The 17,626-nt window shown below is 44.9% G+C and overlaps 1 protein-coding gene across 1 annotated transcript; it reads left to right on the top strand.

The window, feature by feature from the left end:
- Positions 1-1,391: 1,391 nt before the first annotated feature.
- LOC308380075 (immunoglobulin superfamily DCC subclass member 3) lies at positions 1,392-13,346 on the top strand (the record flags this gene model as incomplete). Its single annotated transcript, XM_080857355.1, has 13 exons — positions 1,392-1,692; positions 2,487-2,631; positions 3,145-3,275; positions 3,447-3,584; positions 4,090-4,248; positions 9,609-9,774; positions 10,004-10,254; positions 10,931-11,095; positions 11,339-11,527; positions 11,824-11,940; positions 12,485-12,614; positions 12,741-12,873; positions 13,236-13,346. Exons 1-13 carry the CDS (start codon positions 1,461-1,463, stop codon positions 13,344-13,346), a joined length of 2,067 nt encoding a protein of 688 aa, XP_080713481.1. The 5' UTR covers positions 1,392-1,460.
- Positions 13,347-17,626: the final 4,280 nt, after the last annotated feature.

The raw sequence follows: 17,626 nt of genomic DNA on the forward strand, positions 1-17,626 counted from the left end.
CTCGTCCCCCTGTGCCCTTGTGGGAAATGAGTTAGTGCCTCATGCCTTGAACTCTCATTCAGTACCTCTTTCACAGGCTTTTAAGTTGCAGGTCTGCACTGTGAGATCCAGCCTCATGTGACTCCAATGTAGTCAGCCTTTCTCAATCTCCCATTAATAATAGTGATAGCCCAGCTGCAATTAAGGTGCTATTAAGCAAATGGAAGCCCTGCATGCTATGGGGCAGTATCTGATGTGCATTAAGGAAAGCCAAGTCCTGTCCTGTGTGGCTTGCATACATAGTTCTACAGTATGAACAACTTAATCTCAGTCACAAAACCACTGCAAAGGGGGCAGACTGTCCTAATGAAATGATGGCATCGCCAAAGACAAATGTATTTTTATTCAAGAACATGTCCTTCCTTTAAATAGTCAGGCGTACGATAGGGCTTTTTACCCTTTACCTTTACGACCTTGTGTGTGAGTAATTAATAGAGCTGGTTAACCTCCTAATTGGTGTTCCTGTGATTACATGCTCCTTTGTGTCTCAAGGCTTAGGCCATTATTTTCAGAATAATATATGAATGGGGAAAAATTCAGATCAATGATGTCAGTGGCCTGGTGTGGCCGTAATCAATTCTCTTAATATGACCTCCTCATTCCTTCACCCATTCTAATTATCAGTGGAAGTCATAAAGCTATGTCCTTAAAGTCTTTTATTGCTCCATAAAGCGAAGATACATGGCCACCCAGACCCTCAGCATCACAATGCAGCTCAGGCCATAAAACTGCTCCAGTCCCTCTGGTACATGAGAAAGGTTACAGTAGGGTCTTCTCCGTGTAGGACAACAGTGTGAGTTGTGTTTCATTCTCTAGCCCTGTTGCACAGTTTACTGACATCCTTCCATCTCTGCATCTCTCCTAAACCCTATCCAGTTTCCATACTGATAGTAACACCTTTGTGCTGTTTGATATCAGGTCATCTTCACTTCCATCCATCTTTCCTCAAGCCTCTTCACCATCACCATGCTGCACAGAGGCTGACATCATCACTTTCCTCATCTTCCTCTTCATCATCCAAATGCCATGGCATCACCTCGAGCTCTTCCACCATTCATCAGCAACATCATCGGGCCATCATGTCAAGCCCCGTACCCCCACGACTTAACACCAGTATCGACATAGAAGCCCATCACCAATGATATCAAATGAACGTGATCAGCATGCCTATCCAGGGTGTCAAGTGAGCACAGTTTCACAGTAACAGTAGCAGTCCATGGTATGAAATCTGCATCTCTTTCTCTGTCCACTGTATCATAAGCATCACCAATTTAACATGTGATATTTACACACGGCCATCTTCCTTTCCCAACCCTTGACCTCTTTGCGTTTCCTCTTGTCTCCCAGCTCTAAGCCGAGCCTCAGAGTTAGCATTCCTGAAAGAGCCCGAAGATGTCATCGCCGTGCGAGATCGGCCCTTGATGATGGCCTGCCAGGTGGAGGGCGAGGGGCCAATCATGATCACCTGGCGCAGGAATGGAGTAGCGGTGCCCACAGGTGCCAGGGCAGAGGTGCTGCCAACTGGAGAGCTCCTCATCCGGAACTTTCAGAAACGCAGGGATAGCAACGAAACGGACGCGGGAGAGTATGAGTGTGCCGCCCAGAACCGCTACGGCATGCTGATCAGCCGCAAGGCGCGGGTGCAACTGGCATGTGAGTATGGGAAAAATCAGCACCAAGTCCAGTCTGTGCGTGTGTGTATAGTATGTGTTTGTGTGTGTATACATTGCTTTGGCCCCTTAAAAATAAATGTATGTTTACTTACTCCAGTAAGCTATAAGAAACTCCCATCAATTTGATCCCCATCTCTGGACTATGTTGTATCAGCAATTTTTGGCATAAAGATAATCTGATTTCATTCAACTGTTCAGCAGTATATCTTTCCTATACATTTTATGCAGACATGGTTGCACCAAAACACTCCCTGGGGTTGTTAAACCGTAGGAGACATTATTTTAGCGGAATGTTTGTTTCCGAATGTCCTTGTATTTAATTTCCTTCCCTACATCACAGTCTTAAATTATCCCTGGCAGTTCCCACTTCAGTGCCTCTTCAGTTTATGGTAGCAGCACCTCTGATAGTCGTTAGTCGAAATTAATGTCCTCCCCTTCACACTAAAATCCCTTTGAAGAACAAATGACCTTTTCTCTAGCTTCTTCTCTGACCCCTCCCATGGTCAAATAAAGTGACTGGAGGGCCAGAGGGGGGTTATGGGATTACTGTCTTGCCATTGCTTTGACCAGGCAAGAGGTTGCCATGGAAATACTCCTTACTTTAAAAAATCTGCTCCAACCTTTATTGATCACTAAATCACCTCACTGTTCTGTATACAACCATGAACCGATTAAGAGTATGTGAGGGTGTTTGTCGTTTCACGCAGGGTTTGGACACGTCAATAAATAAGCTTGTTTCTTTCGCTAAATTTGTCTCTGTCTTTTTGCCCACAGCACTGCCCAAGTTTCACACACACCCAGAATCCATGGCTGTGGATGAGGGAGGTGTGGCTCGGTTCCACTGTGTTGTTAATGGAATCCCTGAGGCTGGCATCACATGGGAGAGAAACAGGACAACCCTAAACACTGATGATAGCAGGTAAAATAAAAGTCCTGAACTAGTGCTACAGACACACTCTCTTGTGTGTCTCTCTTACAGACACACACACACACACAAACACACACACACAGACATACTGACACACACACATACAGACAATATCAAACACACAGCATGCTTCACATACACTAAACACACATACACTGGACACACTGAACACACATACACTGAACACACATACACTGGACACACATACACTGGACACACATACACTGAACACACATACACTGAACACACATACACTGGACACACATACACTGAACACACATACACTGAACACACATACACTGGACACACATACACTGAACACACATACACTGAACAGGCATACACTGGACACACATACACTGAACACACATACACTGAACACGCATACACTGAACACACATACACTGAACACGCATACACTGGACACACTGAACACACATACACTGGACACACATACACTGGATGTCAAAGGCTGCAAAGTCATCTGTCTCTTCCTGCCTGCAGGTACACGCTCCTCCCCACGGGCATCCTACAGATCACCGGTGTGCGGAAGGCTGACATGGGTTTCTACCGCTGCATGGCTGTGAACATCGCCAACGTACGCTACAGCCACGAGGCCCAGTTCACAGTCACCGGTAATTTTTCATCCCCTCAAAGAACACAGCGTCCAGTAATGTCCTCTGAGCCACAGTTTAATATTAGTTTGCCTCTTTCTCATCATCATCTCTCTCTCTGCCCCCCCCCCCCCCTCTTTCTTTCGCTCTTTCTGTTCCCCTTCCCCTTCTCATCCCTCTCTTTTATTACAGCTGCGGGGTCTCGTAGCTACAAGGACCCAGTGATTCTGTCCGGCCCCCAGAACCTGACCATCAACGTCCATCAGACGGCTATTCTGGAGTGCATAGCCACAGGGAACCCTCGGCCCATCGTGTCCTGGAGTAGACTGGGTAAGAAATGGATTTGATCTCACAGCCTTATAGCATATAACATTCTGTACACATATAAGACAGGTTAAAGCAGAGTCCAGGAAGTCCTTCCCAATGTTGTGACCATCTAGAGTTGCTTATTGGCCCAGTTGTTGAACCAGGAAGTGGATACCTACGGCTGAAAATGGCGTAGCGCCTTAGTGGCTCACTGCCTCAGTGGGTTCAGAACATGAGTTACTTTGTCAGTCAGCTCTGCCATATAAAGGATCAGCCAATCCCAGAATGGAGGCACTCCACTCAGGAACAGGAGATTAATGGAAACCACTAGAAGACAGACTACACTAGAAAGAAACATTGTGTTTATTTAAGTGCGTTTGCTGTAAGTAAACACAAGGACACAGTGTTTACATGATATTGGTATCAACATCATAGGTAAACTATAGGTGACTTTTGAAAGATGTTGTAAAATCAGTCACGGTTCAGGGTGTTCTGTTTTGACTAACCGTCTACTCTGTCTGTTGTGCAGATGGTCGCTCCATTGGAGTGGAAGGTATCCAGGTTCTGGGCACGGGGAACCTGATGATCTCTGACGTATCGCTACAGCATTCTGGAGTTTATGTCTGCTCTGCCAACCGACCTGGTAGCAGGATGAGGCGTACCGCGCTGGGCAGACTTTCGGTGCAAGGTAGGTCCTCCAGCCGGTTCATCCGCATTTTACCCAAGCCATGCATCCACACATCAGGTCATTTTTAGCTTACACTTTTAGAAAGATAGAGTGCTATCTAGCTAGAACTCGTGACAGGATATTGTTAGAGCAGTTCTGGTTTGTGAATTGTCCTTTAGGTATATACATGGCAGACAGACAGTTGGTGTGTTTTTATTTGAGTATGAAGGTTGAGCAGGATATACATTGTTAGATAGTATGGTTTGGCAGTTTTGCACATAAAAGACTCTTTACAAGTTGTAATACATAGAACTCATTTATGAACAGTTCTTTATGAAACCCTTTTGATTTTCTATTTCATTGAAACCGTTTTTATTGTCTGGGTTGTTTTAGATTTTATGTTGAAACATTAGCTTTTCAAAAACAATGTACCAGTTTACCATTTATAATTTGACTTAAAAAATGGAATGAGCAAAACAAAGGCATTTTATCAGTATATATGCTCCATGACTGAGATTACTAGAGAGCTAAACTCACAGTAGAATCTCAAATCATGACTTCATCTGTCGCTATTGATAAGACGTTTATAGAATATGTGCAAAATATCTCTGAGCTCTACATGTTTGCTAGCTTCAGCTTTTGTGCACACGAAGAGGATGCACATCTCTGTCTGGTTCAAACTGATTTGTAGGGCACAATGTAGGAACACAGGTCTTTTGTTACAGATAGACTCAGATTGCCTGTGAATCAGTATTGCCCAGATTGTACCCTAAAGCCAAAGCCATACCCCTCAACCGTCCAGCATTTCATCCATATTTGTCTTTCTCTCTCTCTCATACAAACACACACACACACGCACACTTATGGACAGGTAACATGGAAGAGGATTAATGAGATGGGGGCAGTGCATTTGGGCAGGCCAGGCTAGATTAACCTGGACTGGATGTGGCCATGACCTTAGGGGTGATATGGAACCCTTCCCCCATAACCTCTGACCTCCAAAGGGGCTTGGGGTTTCTGCCACCACTAGCAGAGCCCAAATCCCATTTTATAATTAATAGTAGGCGCTAGGCTCCAGCTGGACACAGATAATGGACTATCGGGCTTCCAAGCTGAAATTACCCAGCTCAACACTGACACCGTTTATCTTGCACCTGCAGTCCCTGCTCATGGTGTGAAAATATGAAATTCAGTTTATGGTGTGAGGCATTGGTAAATCAGCATATTGTTGTTGCCACACATTATTAATGTGCAATGTGTGTTATTTGTTGTGTTGAAACTGTTTATCTGTTACATGTGCAATAACACACTTAGGAGTAGATTGTGGCTGCAGGGGGTTTTAATTGTCAAAACAGATTGTAATTGTAAACAGAGACAGACAGACACACACACACACACACGCACACACACACTTGCACACACTTGCACAGAGAAAGAGAGAGAAAGTGTTAAAGAAAGAGAAAGAGATGAATATGCAGTACATCTTGGTTGTCTCAAGGCTGTGTGGTTGTATCCATTAGATTTAAGCTTCACTGACCATTGCCTCTTACTCAATCAATCAATATCATTCACTATCAGTCTTTCACAATCAGATTGACGCTTGGCTTCTCCTCTCTGTGGGGGAGGTGCTGACTAATGTATTCATTAATTTATCGATTGACTTTGGAAAATGAACAAAGAGCCTGACCATTGCTCTCTGACATTTAAAGAGGACCTGTCTGAAATACATCCTTATGCCTTGTATGTATTCATTTTGTGGTTTATTCCTTTTAAGGGTAAGTAAAGAGAATTATCTTATGGAATTAACGTAGTAAAGTTAGTGGAGAAAACAAAAATAACGGAAAGAAAACTTAATTTTTCTGTGTCAGTATATTCAAAAAAGACGACCAGTCAGTGAATGAATGTAGTTCAGAATATAATACCTATGTATGAAATATAGCTGAATCTTTGACTGGCTAAGCATCCAAAGGATCAGTTCCACTATGAGTTTAAACCATTCTGTGTGATCCCATTATGGCAGCATTAGGTCAGGATTCCATTTGACAGTTTGCCTTTTTAAAACAGCATATGAAAGTGCATGGTGTTTCTGCCTGCCTTATTACACCATCTGCTCTGCACTGGTGAAACGTCTGTGCATGTCATACCCTGACCATGAACTTGAACAGCACCTTGAGTGGGAGGTCAAGTTTAATATCATTGCAGGCTTAATTAGCATATATTCCAAACACAATAGACTGGACTTTCACACAGCCCTTCATTGCCCTGTCTCAGCCCTTGTCTTTGGCCCGTCTGGCCTTATTAGGCCCCGTCTGGGTCTGTCTGGTCCTTTCTGGTCATGGTTATTTGGGTGTTGGGCCGGCACAAGCCGGGCATGTGTGAGATGACCCAACCTGACCCGGCAAGGTGCAGTCTGGGAAGGGACAATTGACGGCCATCTGCGAGATGAAATGAGAGGAGAGGAAGACAAATGATGTGTTACATATGGATGATTGTTTTAACCTGGGTAAGAGTTGCAAGTGCATCAGTTATTTCAGAGAAAAATCTGGATGAGATTTTAAAATGGGAAGTAAAAGACAAATAAGAGAAATGTGTGCATATGAAGGAGAGGTTGTGAGAAATCAAAAGAGAGAGAGAGAGAGAGAGAGAGAATAGAGGCAAAGCAGTGAGAAGGGGGAGGTGGAATAATTGCATCTGAGTGAAAGATCACCTCTCACCCCTGACCTCTGACCTTCTCCACAGAAGGCCCCCAGGAAACCATGCGTGCATGGGGTGGGGGTGGAGGCAGAGGTTGGGATGGAGGGTGGGGGTGGGTGGCGCCTGGGGAGCTGATAGGCGCTTTGGTTGTAGCAGGTTGCACCAGAGATTCTGGGGTGGAGAGGGGGGAGGGTGATTGATGGCTCTCAAAAGAGGATGGGGGGGGGTGTTCTCCTCATGCACTGTCACCAGGGTCTTCTGGGACCCCGTCACTGTGACCCCACCCGGCTGTCAGCTGTGCTGCGCTTTGCTGGGGGGGAGGCAGAGAGAACAGCCAAGTTCACGGTGAAGGGCTGGACCACCGAGAGACAAAGGCAGATCAGGGATCCATTGTGTTTGCACAGCAGCTTATTTCTAAAGCACGTCTATGCATAGTCCCCCATTTCCCAGGCCTGTCCGACCCGTGTTCTCACACCAGAAGTGAGACATGATGATGATTCCCACTCAGGGCTGGGAGAGGAGGGTCTGGAGGGGCTCAACTAAGCCTCGAAACAGCATGCAGAGAGTCATATTCACAGTCACACAATTGAAAGGTGGTGCCCTTAAAATTGGTCACATAACAGTGTTTTAGACAGGGGCAAAGTGTGGGCAGCAGACACACACACACACACACACACACACACACACACTACAGATTTCTACTGTTGAAAAGACAAAGGAAAGCAATGCCTGTGCTTGCTTTTCAGTGCACCTTTGTTTGCTCATCTCTCCATGTAATAAATGGTTTTGCTCCAGTTCAACTGTGAAGTGCACTTGAGGGGTTGAAGAGATGGAAGAGATAGATTTACAGCACGGCTACTCACACAGGAACACACGCACACACACACACCCATAGAGCCCTTTTTCCAGTAGTGCTCTCTAGACTGTCGTTCAGCCCAGTCTGTTCAGAAGCCTAAAGTGGTGCCCATTCATGCTCACAATGGGCCCATCTATCCTCCTCTAGTGGGTAAACCAGCAAACCTGCTCCCTCGCCCCAGCTCCCCGCACTCCCCGCACTCCCCACTCTGAAGAGGCCTCCGTTCGCAAACACACTCACAATGGACACAACCCCGGCGGGTCAGCTAGCGCTCGGAGCACGCTGTGTGCATGTGTGTGTGCCTGGGCTAGCTGGAGGTGCAGGAGGAGTGTAGTTAAGCAGACAATGCTGTCTGGATGGACAGCTGAAACTCTTCAGCAGATAAAAAAGGAGTAAGACCAGGGGATACACATGATATGAATGCAGAGAATGGAAATAGCAAGATTAAGACACACACACACACACACACACACACACACACACACACAAACACACACAACAATGATCTAAACAAAAGCCTTTCCCATGTCATAATGACCTCTGAAAACTGCTCTGTGGTTGAGCATGTTGAGTCCAAATAAGGGCTGACATGATGGTTCTAGTGATACTCATGATTGTATGGTTCTAGTGATACTCATGATAGTATGGTTCTAGTGATACTTAGGATGTTGAAGTTGACATGATAGTATGGTTATAGTGATACTTAGGATGTTGAAGTTGACATGCTCAAGTGATGGATTCAGAGCCCAAGCTAATTGGCATCTTTGGGGTTTTTAAGACCAGAACCATCATGTTCTGTTGAAATCTTCACAAGCATGGCGATGTTGTCTAAGGATGAGACAGAATGCTCTCAACAGCACATATAATCCTGTCCTTTAAGAGAGAGCCATGCCTCTCATCATGTGATGAGCCCTTGCCTGTGTGAACATGCTTTTTTCCCTCTGCCTAATGAAAGAAGGGCCTGAAGGCTTTGAGAGCTCAGAGAAGAGAAGAGGATAAAATCCATCCAGCAATTGATTAATGGCCTCCTCTCAAACGGCCCTCCCATCAGACCCCTCCAACCCTCCACCCCGAACATGCCATCCCCCACCCCTCCCACCCCCACCCTCTTGCCCCCTCTAACCCCCCTGCTCACCACCCCCCACTCCCCTACCCCTTACCCTTGGACCCTCTTCCCAGAGCCATGACAATAGGCCTGTGAGAGCCCTCTGTTTTACGAGGGCCAGGCAATGGCTGTATATCAATGAGAGTAGCGGAGGCGGTGGTAGAGGCTCCAGGTTGCGTATATATCCCCATCCCCATTGTGCCGCAGCTGAGAGGGGTGTCAGGCCCTCAGAGCCGGGGCGGCACCTGCCCCAACCGTGCGGTTGTCACATGGGAGCTCAACAGCAGTGCACATCAATTTTGGGTTCATTTTAGGGCTCAGGCCACACTGCTGTCACTAGTTGGGGATCAGTAATCAGGCATATTGTGCTGACTCTGGCCATTATATAGATGAACTGTAGCTTCAGTGATCAACTCGCTTATGCACTGGTTGCTCTACAATGTTCGGTTGATTTGCGATGAAGGAACTTTTTCAAATAATGTATGTACATGGCGAATCACTTCATCTCAGTTTCATCTCAGGTTTAAATCCAAACATTACACTCACTTGACCAATTATCTGCTCTAGGCCTTTTCAACATATTAGGGACACGATATCCATCCTGTGTTTCTCTCATAGTGAAAGGAGTCATCTGTGCTGCCCCCTTGTGCATATTTAAAGCTAGTGCAGCAAGGCAGAGCGAGCTCATTTTAGGCAATTTATTCTCCCCTTTTCTCTCTCCCTCAGCTCCCCCTGAGTTCCTGCAGTGGCCGCAGTCTGTGTCTCGGCCAATGGGTGGCAGTGCTGTGTTCTCCTGCTCAGCCCAGGGAGTGCCAGAGCCACACCTCATCTGGCTCAAGAATGGCAAGATCCTCACCCCAGGAAACAACGTGAAACTCACTAACAATAACAGGTACAATTCACACAGCTATCCTGCTACTGGTAGATACATATGTTCTTATATCAGTACTCGCTGCAGACGCAAAAAATGTATGTTATTGTTATGTGGTAAATTACCCAGGCCATTTGTGGTATCTAAATAATCAAATAAATGAAATGTATTCATTAACTTCACTTAACTTTATTAATAAGCACACTTTGCCTCACTCAGTGCTGTGCTAACACCAACCTTTCTCCCCCAGCACCCTGGCAGTGACTCGTATCACCCCTGAGGATGAGGCCATCTACCAGTGCATTGCAGAGAACACTGCCGGCACCAACCAGGCCAGCGCCCGCCTGGCAGTGTCCGTGTCCAATGACCTGCCCCATGCACCGCAGGACCTGACAGCCACCCCACTGTCCACCACCAGCCTTCAGGTCACCTGGGCACAGCCTGCGCCCGAGATCACCGACGGCATCATCGGATACGTGCTCCACATCCGCATGATGGGAGGTGAGTGACAGGGAAAGTGTTAGTGAGAGAGTGGATGACACGGTGAAGGGCCACAGAGAAAGAGAAGAGTGGGAGAAAGAGAGAGTGGGAGAAAAAGAGAGTGTGTGTGTGTGTCTTTGAGAGAGAAAGAGAGAGTGGGAGAAAAGAGAGTGTGTGTGTGTGTGTGTCTTCTAGAGAGATAGAGAGAGTGGGAGAAAAGAGAGTGTGTGTGTGTGTGTCTTTGAGAGAGAAAGAGAGAGTGGGAGAAAAGAGAGTGTGTGTGTGTGTCTTCTAGAGAGATAGAGAGAGTGGGAGAAAAGAGAGTGTGTGTGTGTGTGTGTATTTGTGTCTTCTAGAGAGATAGAGAGAGTGGGAGAAAAGAGAGTGTGTGTGTGTGTGTCTTCTAGAGAGATAGAGAGAGTGGTAGAAAAGAGAGTGTGTGTGTGTGTGTGTCTTTGAAAGAGAAAGAGAGGGACAGTAACAGAAAGGATGAGAGCACAAGGGTATATAAAGATTTACGGACAAAAAGAGAGTATGAGATTGAAAGAAATAAAAAAAAGACCTGACGTAAGTGAGATACAAGATTAGATGTGATTTTCTCATGACCTGAAGGGAGACATTTTGTATCCCCTTATTATATTTCCCCTACACCCTCTGATCTTTAAACACGTGTGCGTCTTGTCCTTGTCTCTCCCAGAGCCAGACAGCAAAGAGCTGCAGGAGGCCGTCAGTAAGAGCACCTTCAAACACGAGTTTGAGAACCTGGACCCGGCCACCACCTACTCCATCTACCTCAAGGCCTACTCTCCACTGGGGGCTAGCCAGCAGTCCAACACTATCATCGCCACAACACTAGGGGGCGGTATGTAACAGTCCATAGATTCTTCTTACGTCAGTGCTGTTGTGTCGGCTCTGGTGGAAATACAAATATGACTGTGCTATCTGAATGTTCCACTGAGTCCAAAAACTGAGCTGTATTTCACTGTTAAAGATTACTACACATTACTTCCTATTGATTGATATTTTTGTCATCATTTGGCTTTGTGTCCTTCTTTATTTTTGTGTAACCCTCTGTAACCTCTCTGTCTTCCTTGACACCCCACAGTTCCCACGACACCGAGTATCTTCACCAAGGTGCTGAATAAGACGGCCATGCAGGTGTTCTGGGAGCTACCCAGCAAGCCGGGGAAGGTGCAGGGCTTCAAGCTCTCCCACCGTATAGTCCCTGAGGAGGAGTTCAAGGCAGAGGAGCTCTTCCCCAGCCACATCAACACACACACCATCTCACACCTCGGTCAGTTAAGCCAATCAAATCAGTGCTGTTTTTTTAAAGCTCTGTAGCACTGCGGCCTCATTGTTGATACCAATACGTTTTGTAACTGTAAAGGCTATGCACTTATGAAGGGAATCTCTTGAGTTATCTGAGAGCTGCTGTTGATACATTAACGAAAGATTGCATTATATATTAAAATACATTCTGTTTTACGCACTCCATGTTACATTCTATGTATCAGACGTCGGTGCTGCATGTTGAGTTCTTATTTGTGAATTTTAATCCTGATATTAACATGGCTCTCAAAACTCTTCCAGAGCCCGCAGCAGTGTATGAAATCCAGCTGGTGGCATTTAATGGCAACGGGGACAGCATCGGCAACAAGCGTCTGGTGTCTCTGGCAGAGAGTGGCCCCAGAGCCAAGGCTGGCAATGGTGGGTAAACAATCCAGCATCCTCATGGGAGACAATATCTAGTGTAGTGTCCCTAATACAACACTAGGGGGCAGTAAAAAAGCAATTATGGGCACCAACCCCCTCTAGTCGTTCTGACCCTGCAGTGACTGCAATTCAGGCAGTTTTAAGGAGGCTGTTTGGACTCACTCTTAAGTGTACACATTTTTACTGAATGTGCTTTAAGTCATCCAAATTGCTCATCGTCAATGTTGGCAAGAACGATTATGCAAAACCACACAAGTGCTACAAAAGTGCTGAGTGTTCCCTTGTGGCGTTTTTTTATTAAACACAGATTTCAGTTATGGAAATGTTTTGACACAGCTGAACATGTCTGATCATGATACTCCATCTAGGGAAATAAAAACAGTGAATATCTTACGACCCTGTTCTTACCAGAAGGATGAGAAATATTCTCAGACAGATTTGAGTGCATGCGCCACATAAACATATTTATATTATATTATGTTATATTTATAACATAGACACATTTCTGATATGTGTGCTCTCTGTTGTGCTCCAGCAGGAGGGCAGAGTCTGTGCGACTGCCAGCAGGACGGAGATGGCTCCATGACTGGCATTGTAGTGGGCATACATATTGGCATGGCCTGCATCATCTTCTGCGTACTTTTCCTCATGTTTGGATACCGGCGCAGGTAAAGAAGAGACCGCCTCTATAGACACTTATAGAACCACCAGGCATCACCAAGTTAAGACATACAGCTGTTGTGTCTTTTCCTAACATCTTTTCCTAATCTAATGTTGTGTGCTGTGTTTCCCAGTTTCTTCTGCAGGAAGGGGACCCAGGACAGCTGGGCTCTGCCCCAGGCAGGAGGAGGCCAGGTGGCGCTGAGGGACGTGGTCCCTAAAGAGGGAATTATCCGCCCCCCAGAAGCCATAGAGTTGGTAGCTAAGGTAAGGACCAACTACACACACACACACACACACACACACACACACACACACACACACACACACACACACACACATCATGTTCCCAATCTCCATGTCTCTGTGTCTGTTTGCCTTTCTCCAACACACACACACACACACACACACACACACAGTGTAGCACACACACACACACAGTGTAGCACACACACCTATGTCATGTACTGTGTGGACACATGTGGCATCTTATACATGTCATGCACATAGTTGTACAACTCCCTGCTTCTCCCTTCCACACAACACTAAAGATAACCGAATGCCCTTTATCTGCTGCCATGATGCTCCATCAGCCCTTGACCGCCGTCCCCCTCTCTTCTCGTTCACAGACACAGAACTGCAGTCCGAGGAGGACTGAAGAGGCCCAGCCCGGAGTGGCGCAGTGCCAGGTCCTGATCGAGCAGCAGCCAGGCAGTCCGTCTGGCACAGGCACTGGTTAGGGCGGCAACGACACAACCTCACCCCGCTCTCCCAAACTGTCCATCCCCACTCCCTCTCGACCAACCCCCCCTGGTGGCTGCACAGATAGAGCTTCTCCACATCCACTGCCCACCAAAGCCTTAGCCTTGCAGTAGTCTGACCATTCAGAGAGATAGAGAAAGAGAGAGAGAAAGAGAGAGAAAGAGAAAGCAGTCTCTTGTAGCTGCATCTATGAAAAAGAGAGCATGATCTTATTCTGGACCATCTTGGGTTTGCCAGAGAAGCACATATAACATCCAGTTAGTTGTTTAAGAACATTGTACCTCTAACTATCTAATGTTATGAATGTAAAAGAGTACCTCAGTTTGCTAGTTTTCAAAATACCCTATACCTTCCCTGATGTTCTGTTTTAAAGCCAAAGTCAGATTTCTTTGTAACCTTTCAAAACTTTCTTTAGTCCAATGTACATTAACTAAAGTACCTCAGTATACGTATTTTGTAAGAACTCTAACTGTGAAGGAGACTTGTTGATAGATTGTCACTGAAGGTTCTAGGCACTGATGTGCATTCCAAAACTACAGATGTGTTGTGCTTCATATTCCACCACAGTGTATGACCCAGGATGTGTCTGTTGTAACCAAAATAGTTAAAAATTGCTCCCTTGGAATGTTCTAGCCACAGGTGCCATACTCTTCAACATTCAGGTTGTACCAAAAATACAGACATACTGAGGCCTTTTAAACTTTTATAATAATACTAATACAGATTCTACAAATTATTGTATGTGCGTGAGTGGATAAGATATATGAAGCGAACATGTCCTCAGTTTCCTCTTTCATTTTTTTTAAGTGGTGAATTTATTCCTTTTCAATTAGCTGATGATAGTCGTTAAGTGAAGTGGTATGTTGTAGATTACTGATGGGTCCACTAAAGCCTTATGGACCCTGACTCGCGTGATTGTCTCACCGTATTAGCCTCGAGGCAGTCTGGTCCAGAGGAGTTCCCAACGCAGCCACCGTCCCTTTCCTCTCCTGTCCTCTCCTGTCCTCTCCCTCCCCTCGCTGCCTGCCCACCAAAACTCTTTACCTCCAAAGATAGCTACCTCAGCCTGACGCGAATGTCGGAGCTATCAAGGTAAACCATTTGCCTGCGATGCTGCTGCATACCTACCTCAACCAAAAGCCCTGGGTGTCTTTCTGCCTCACCCTCCCTACTTGTTTTTGTTGTTTTCTGTTTGTTATCTGCCAATGCCAATGCCAGTGTTCTGTGCCAGCTGCCACAGTCTGGGTAGAGAGGGTCTCGCTGCCACTCTCTCCTACCAGTCCATAACTGAGCCTGCCTCTCTGTGAATTCTCCTCTAAGCCACTGCCAGCTGTCACAACACGGATCTGCTGACAAACAAAGGAGTGAGGGTCATGCCATGTGTACAGTCATATTTTCTCCCTCTGCGCCCATGTATGTGATGCAACTGTGGTTTCTAACCTCACGGTCAAGCATGAAGGCGTGGAGCTCTCTTTGACAGCAGCTTTGACCCCATCTTCAGAGACCCTCCATCCTGTCAGTTGGGAAGCTCATGGTGATGCTCATGCCCCCCTTGACCGGACCAGAAGACCCCTGTGCTTCACAGTGCAGGAGAAGGGGCAGAGATGACTGGCAGATCTACACACTGCCTTTGTCCTTGTTCCCTGAAGAATACCTGTTCCACACACACACACACACGTATACCCATACACACACACACACACACACACACACACACACACACACAAACACACACACAAACGCACACATACCTGCTGCTGTTGCTGCTGCCGTGTTATGAAAGAGATGGCAGTCTGAGGAGACAGCCTGCCTGGAGAAGCTACTGAATATGATTTTTTTACACACATGCTCAGGCACAAGTAGGAAAGTAAGGAAAGTATGGACATAAAAGAATGGCATTTCTCCTGCATCATTGCACCGAAATGCATTCTAGCCCTTTCCTGCATCCTCACAGGTGATGAACAATACTGCTTTGCCCATGAGATTTTGTTGAAACTGTTATAGGAGACTGTGGTCAGCCTTTCTTTTGTTGTCTTTGAAACCTGATGTCTTTTTTGAAGGATTTCTCTAACCATTGGTTAGGTTTCCATTGGGACTTTATTTCTTTATTGGTACTGTTTGTAAGTATTGTTTCTTTATGAAGACACCAGACATGACTCTGATGCTAGTTCTATGTTCAGACCTCTTTCTCACCAACCATTCCAAAAGCTCAGTGAAAACCGTATTGAGTGATATCCAAAGAAGTTAAATTGTTATGGTTTTCTTCCTTTTCCTTTTCTACTGATTTAATGAGGTGTCATTCTAATGTTTTCAGGTGTAGCCATCACTTAAAAATGACTAGAACCGAAGGCAAAAGGATAACATACCACCATTAACCAAAGCCAAAAGCGTATACCTTATAGATACTAATAGCATTCAAACATGGATTTGTCTAAACATAAGCTTTTCCAAGTCATTGCGTTAGTCTCGCTTATGGTTGACCGCTGATGACACAGACTTTGTTTGTTTTAAAATTAATGTCTAACTTTTGAAGAATAACACGTGAAAGTTATATATTTTCATATGTCGCGTCCAGAAAAATAATTGCTTTTCTCTGTATGTTGATGGAGTTGATATTGCCAAATAACTGTCTTATAAATAATAGCGAATATGACCAAATAATGATGTTACCTCTAACACCTACATTCATGTTACTTTAATTCATGTCTCTACAGAAGCACAGAAGTGTATATGTATATTTGAACTATTTGTAGTATGCTGTTTTGTATGCTACAGGCTATGTTATTGAGAGTGCTACCAGAATTGCTGACAGTTGCCAAACCTTGATCCCAGGAGGAGCCTTGCTGAAAAAAGGGAAACAACAGATTTGTGAAAAGACTGAAATATTGGCGTCTGTTGTCGCTTGGGCTATGTTGGTCAGATTCTCATTCTGCAGAGAATAAGTCCTTTCTAATATTTCCATAATATAGAAATGCATTAGCCCCTGGCTAAATAGTTTTTCAATTTCAGGAGATTTATTTCGGCCAAGCAGACTAGCTAACTGAAACAGACACAGCTCCCAAGCTTCTGTCAGGCAGCCATAAGTCACTGCCCCTCATTTCTTCCCTCTAAAGTCGTTGGGTTGTTTCAGCTCTTCTAGGGTGAGGGAGGTCCTGTAACTCACTTCCCTTCAGCCAAGCACAACAACTCCCTCCTGTCATCAAGGTTGATGGGCAGTTATAAAAAAAAAAAAATAGAATATAAATACTTTTTACAAAAATAGATATTTAAGCCAAAAGAAGTCACACCACAGATTTACATATCTGCATTTCGGAACAAAGTGACAAAAGCAAAAAAAAAAAAAAAACTTTCTTAAAAAAGACATTTTTGGCTGTTCTTTTTCTAGAACTCTTTTTGCTTTCGTTTATATGATTCCCCCCAAACATCAGCTGTTTGCTGTGCTGTGAATGGGAAATATTGCCAAATTTGCCATATTAATAAGTTCATTTTTTAAATGTTAATGTTATTAATATTATGATTATTGTCATTTGTTTCCCCTCTCTTTTCTGATTTTCGGTTGACTTCCCCCATTCCATTAATTGTCTCTGTAGTTGTTTGAGGTTTATATGAATATGTGGGATAGAAATTTTGCAAAAAGTTAGTGTGTTGATGGCAAAAGGTCAAGTATTACTAAGGCTTGTGAACGAGGATTTGTGGCACTTTTATGTGACTCAGTATACCTTTTTAGGTTTGTGCTTATTACGCACGATTGTCAGTGGCTTTTTTTATGACTCAATTTCACTCCCAATGCCCTTTATTTTTTTGAAGAAACTTTCTCTGGCTTCCTTATTGTATTCAATTAGCTCACAGCTAACACAGATTCCTCTACAGCTGAACTCTTGCTTATTTTGACAAGCCATATAGGATTTAGCCATAAGTGTGAAGCCACACACAGACCTTGAATATAGTACCTTTGGAAGCAGGGTGTCCTCACACATGGACCCCCTCTACCTCTCCTCAGTTGTCTCAGATATTTCCAAGCATTAAGTGTATTGAAATGCTGCTAATGGGGTTAAAGAAGCCATTTAGTTACATTTCGGCAACGCATAATACTTAACAACCTTTTGCCCAACATATCCCTTGGATTAGAAACAATTATGAAGAGTAGAAATTGAATGCTTGTACCAATGAGAAAAGCAATGCTTTAATGTATGTATTTTTCTTTTCTCTGATGCCATTGTTTTTGTGTGTCTTTCCACCCCCCTGAAACTCAAAGCTT

Source organism: Sprattus sprattus (assembly GCF_963457725.1).
Source record: "Sprattus sprattus genome assembly, chromosome: 19".
Taxonomy (NCBI): Eukaryota; Metazoa; Chordata; class Actinopteri; order Clupeiformes; family Clupeidae; genus Sprattus; species Sprattus sprattus.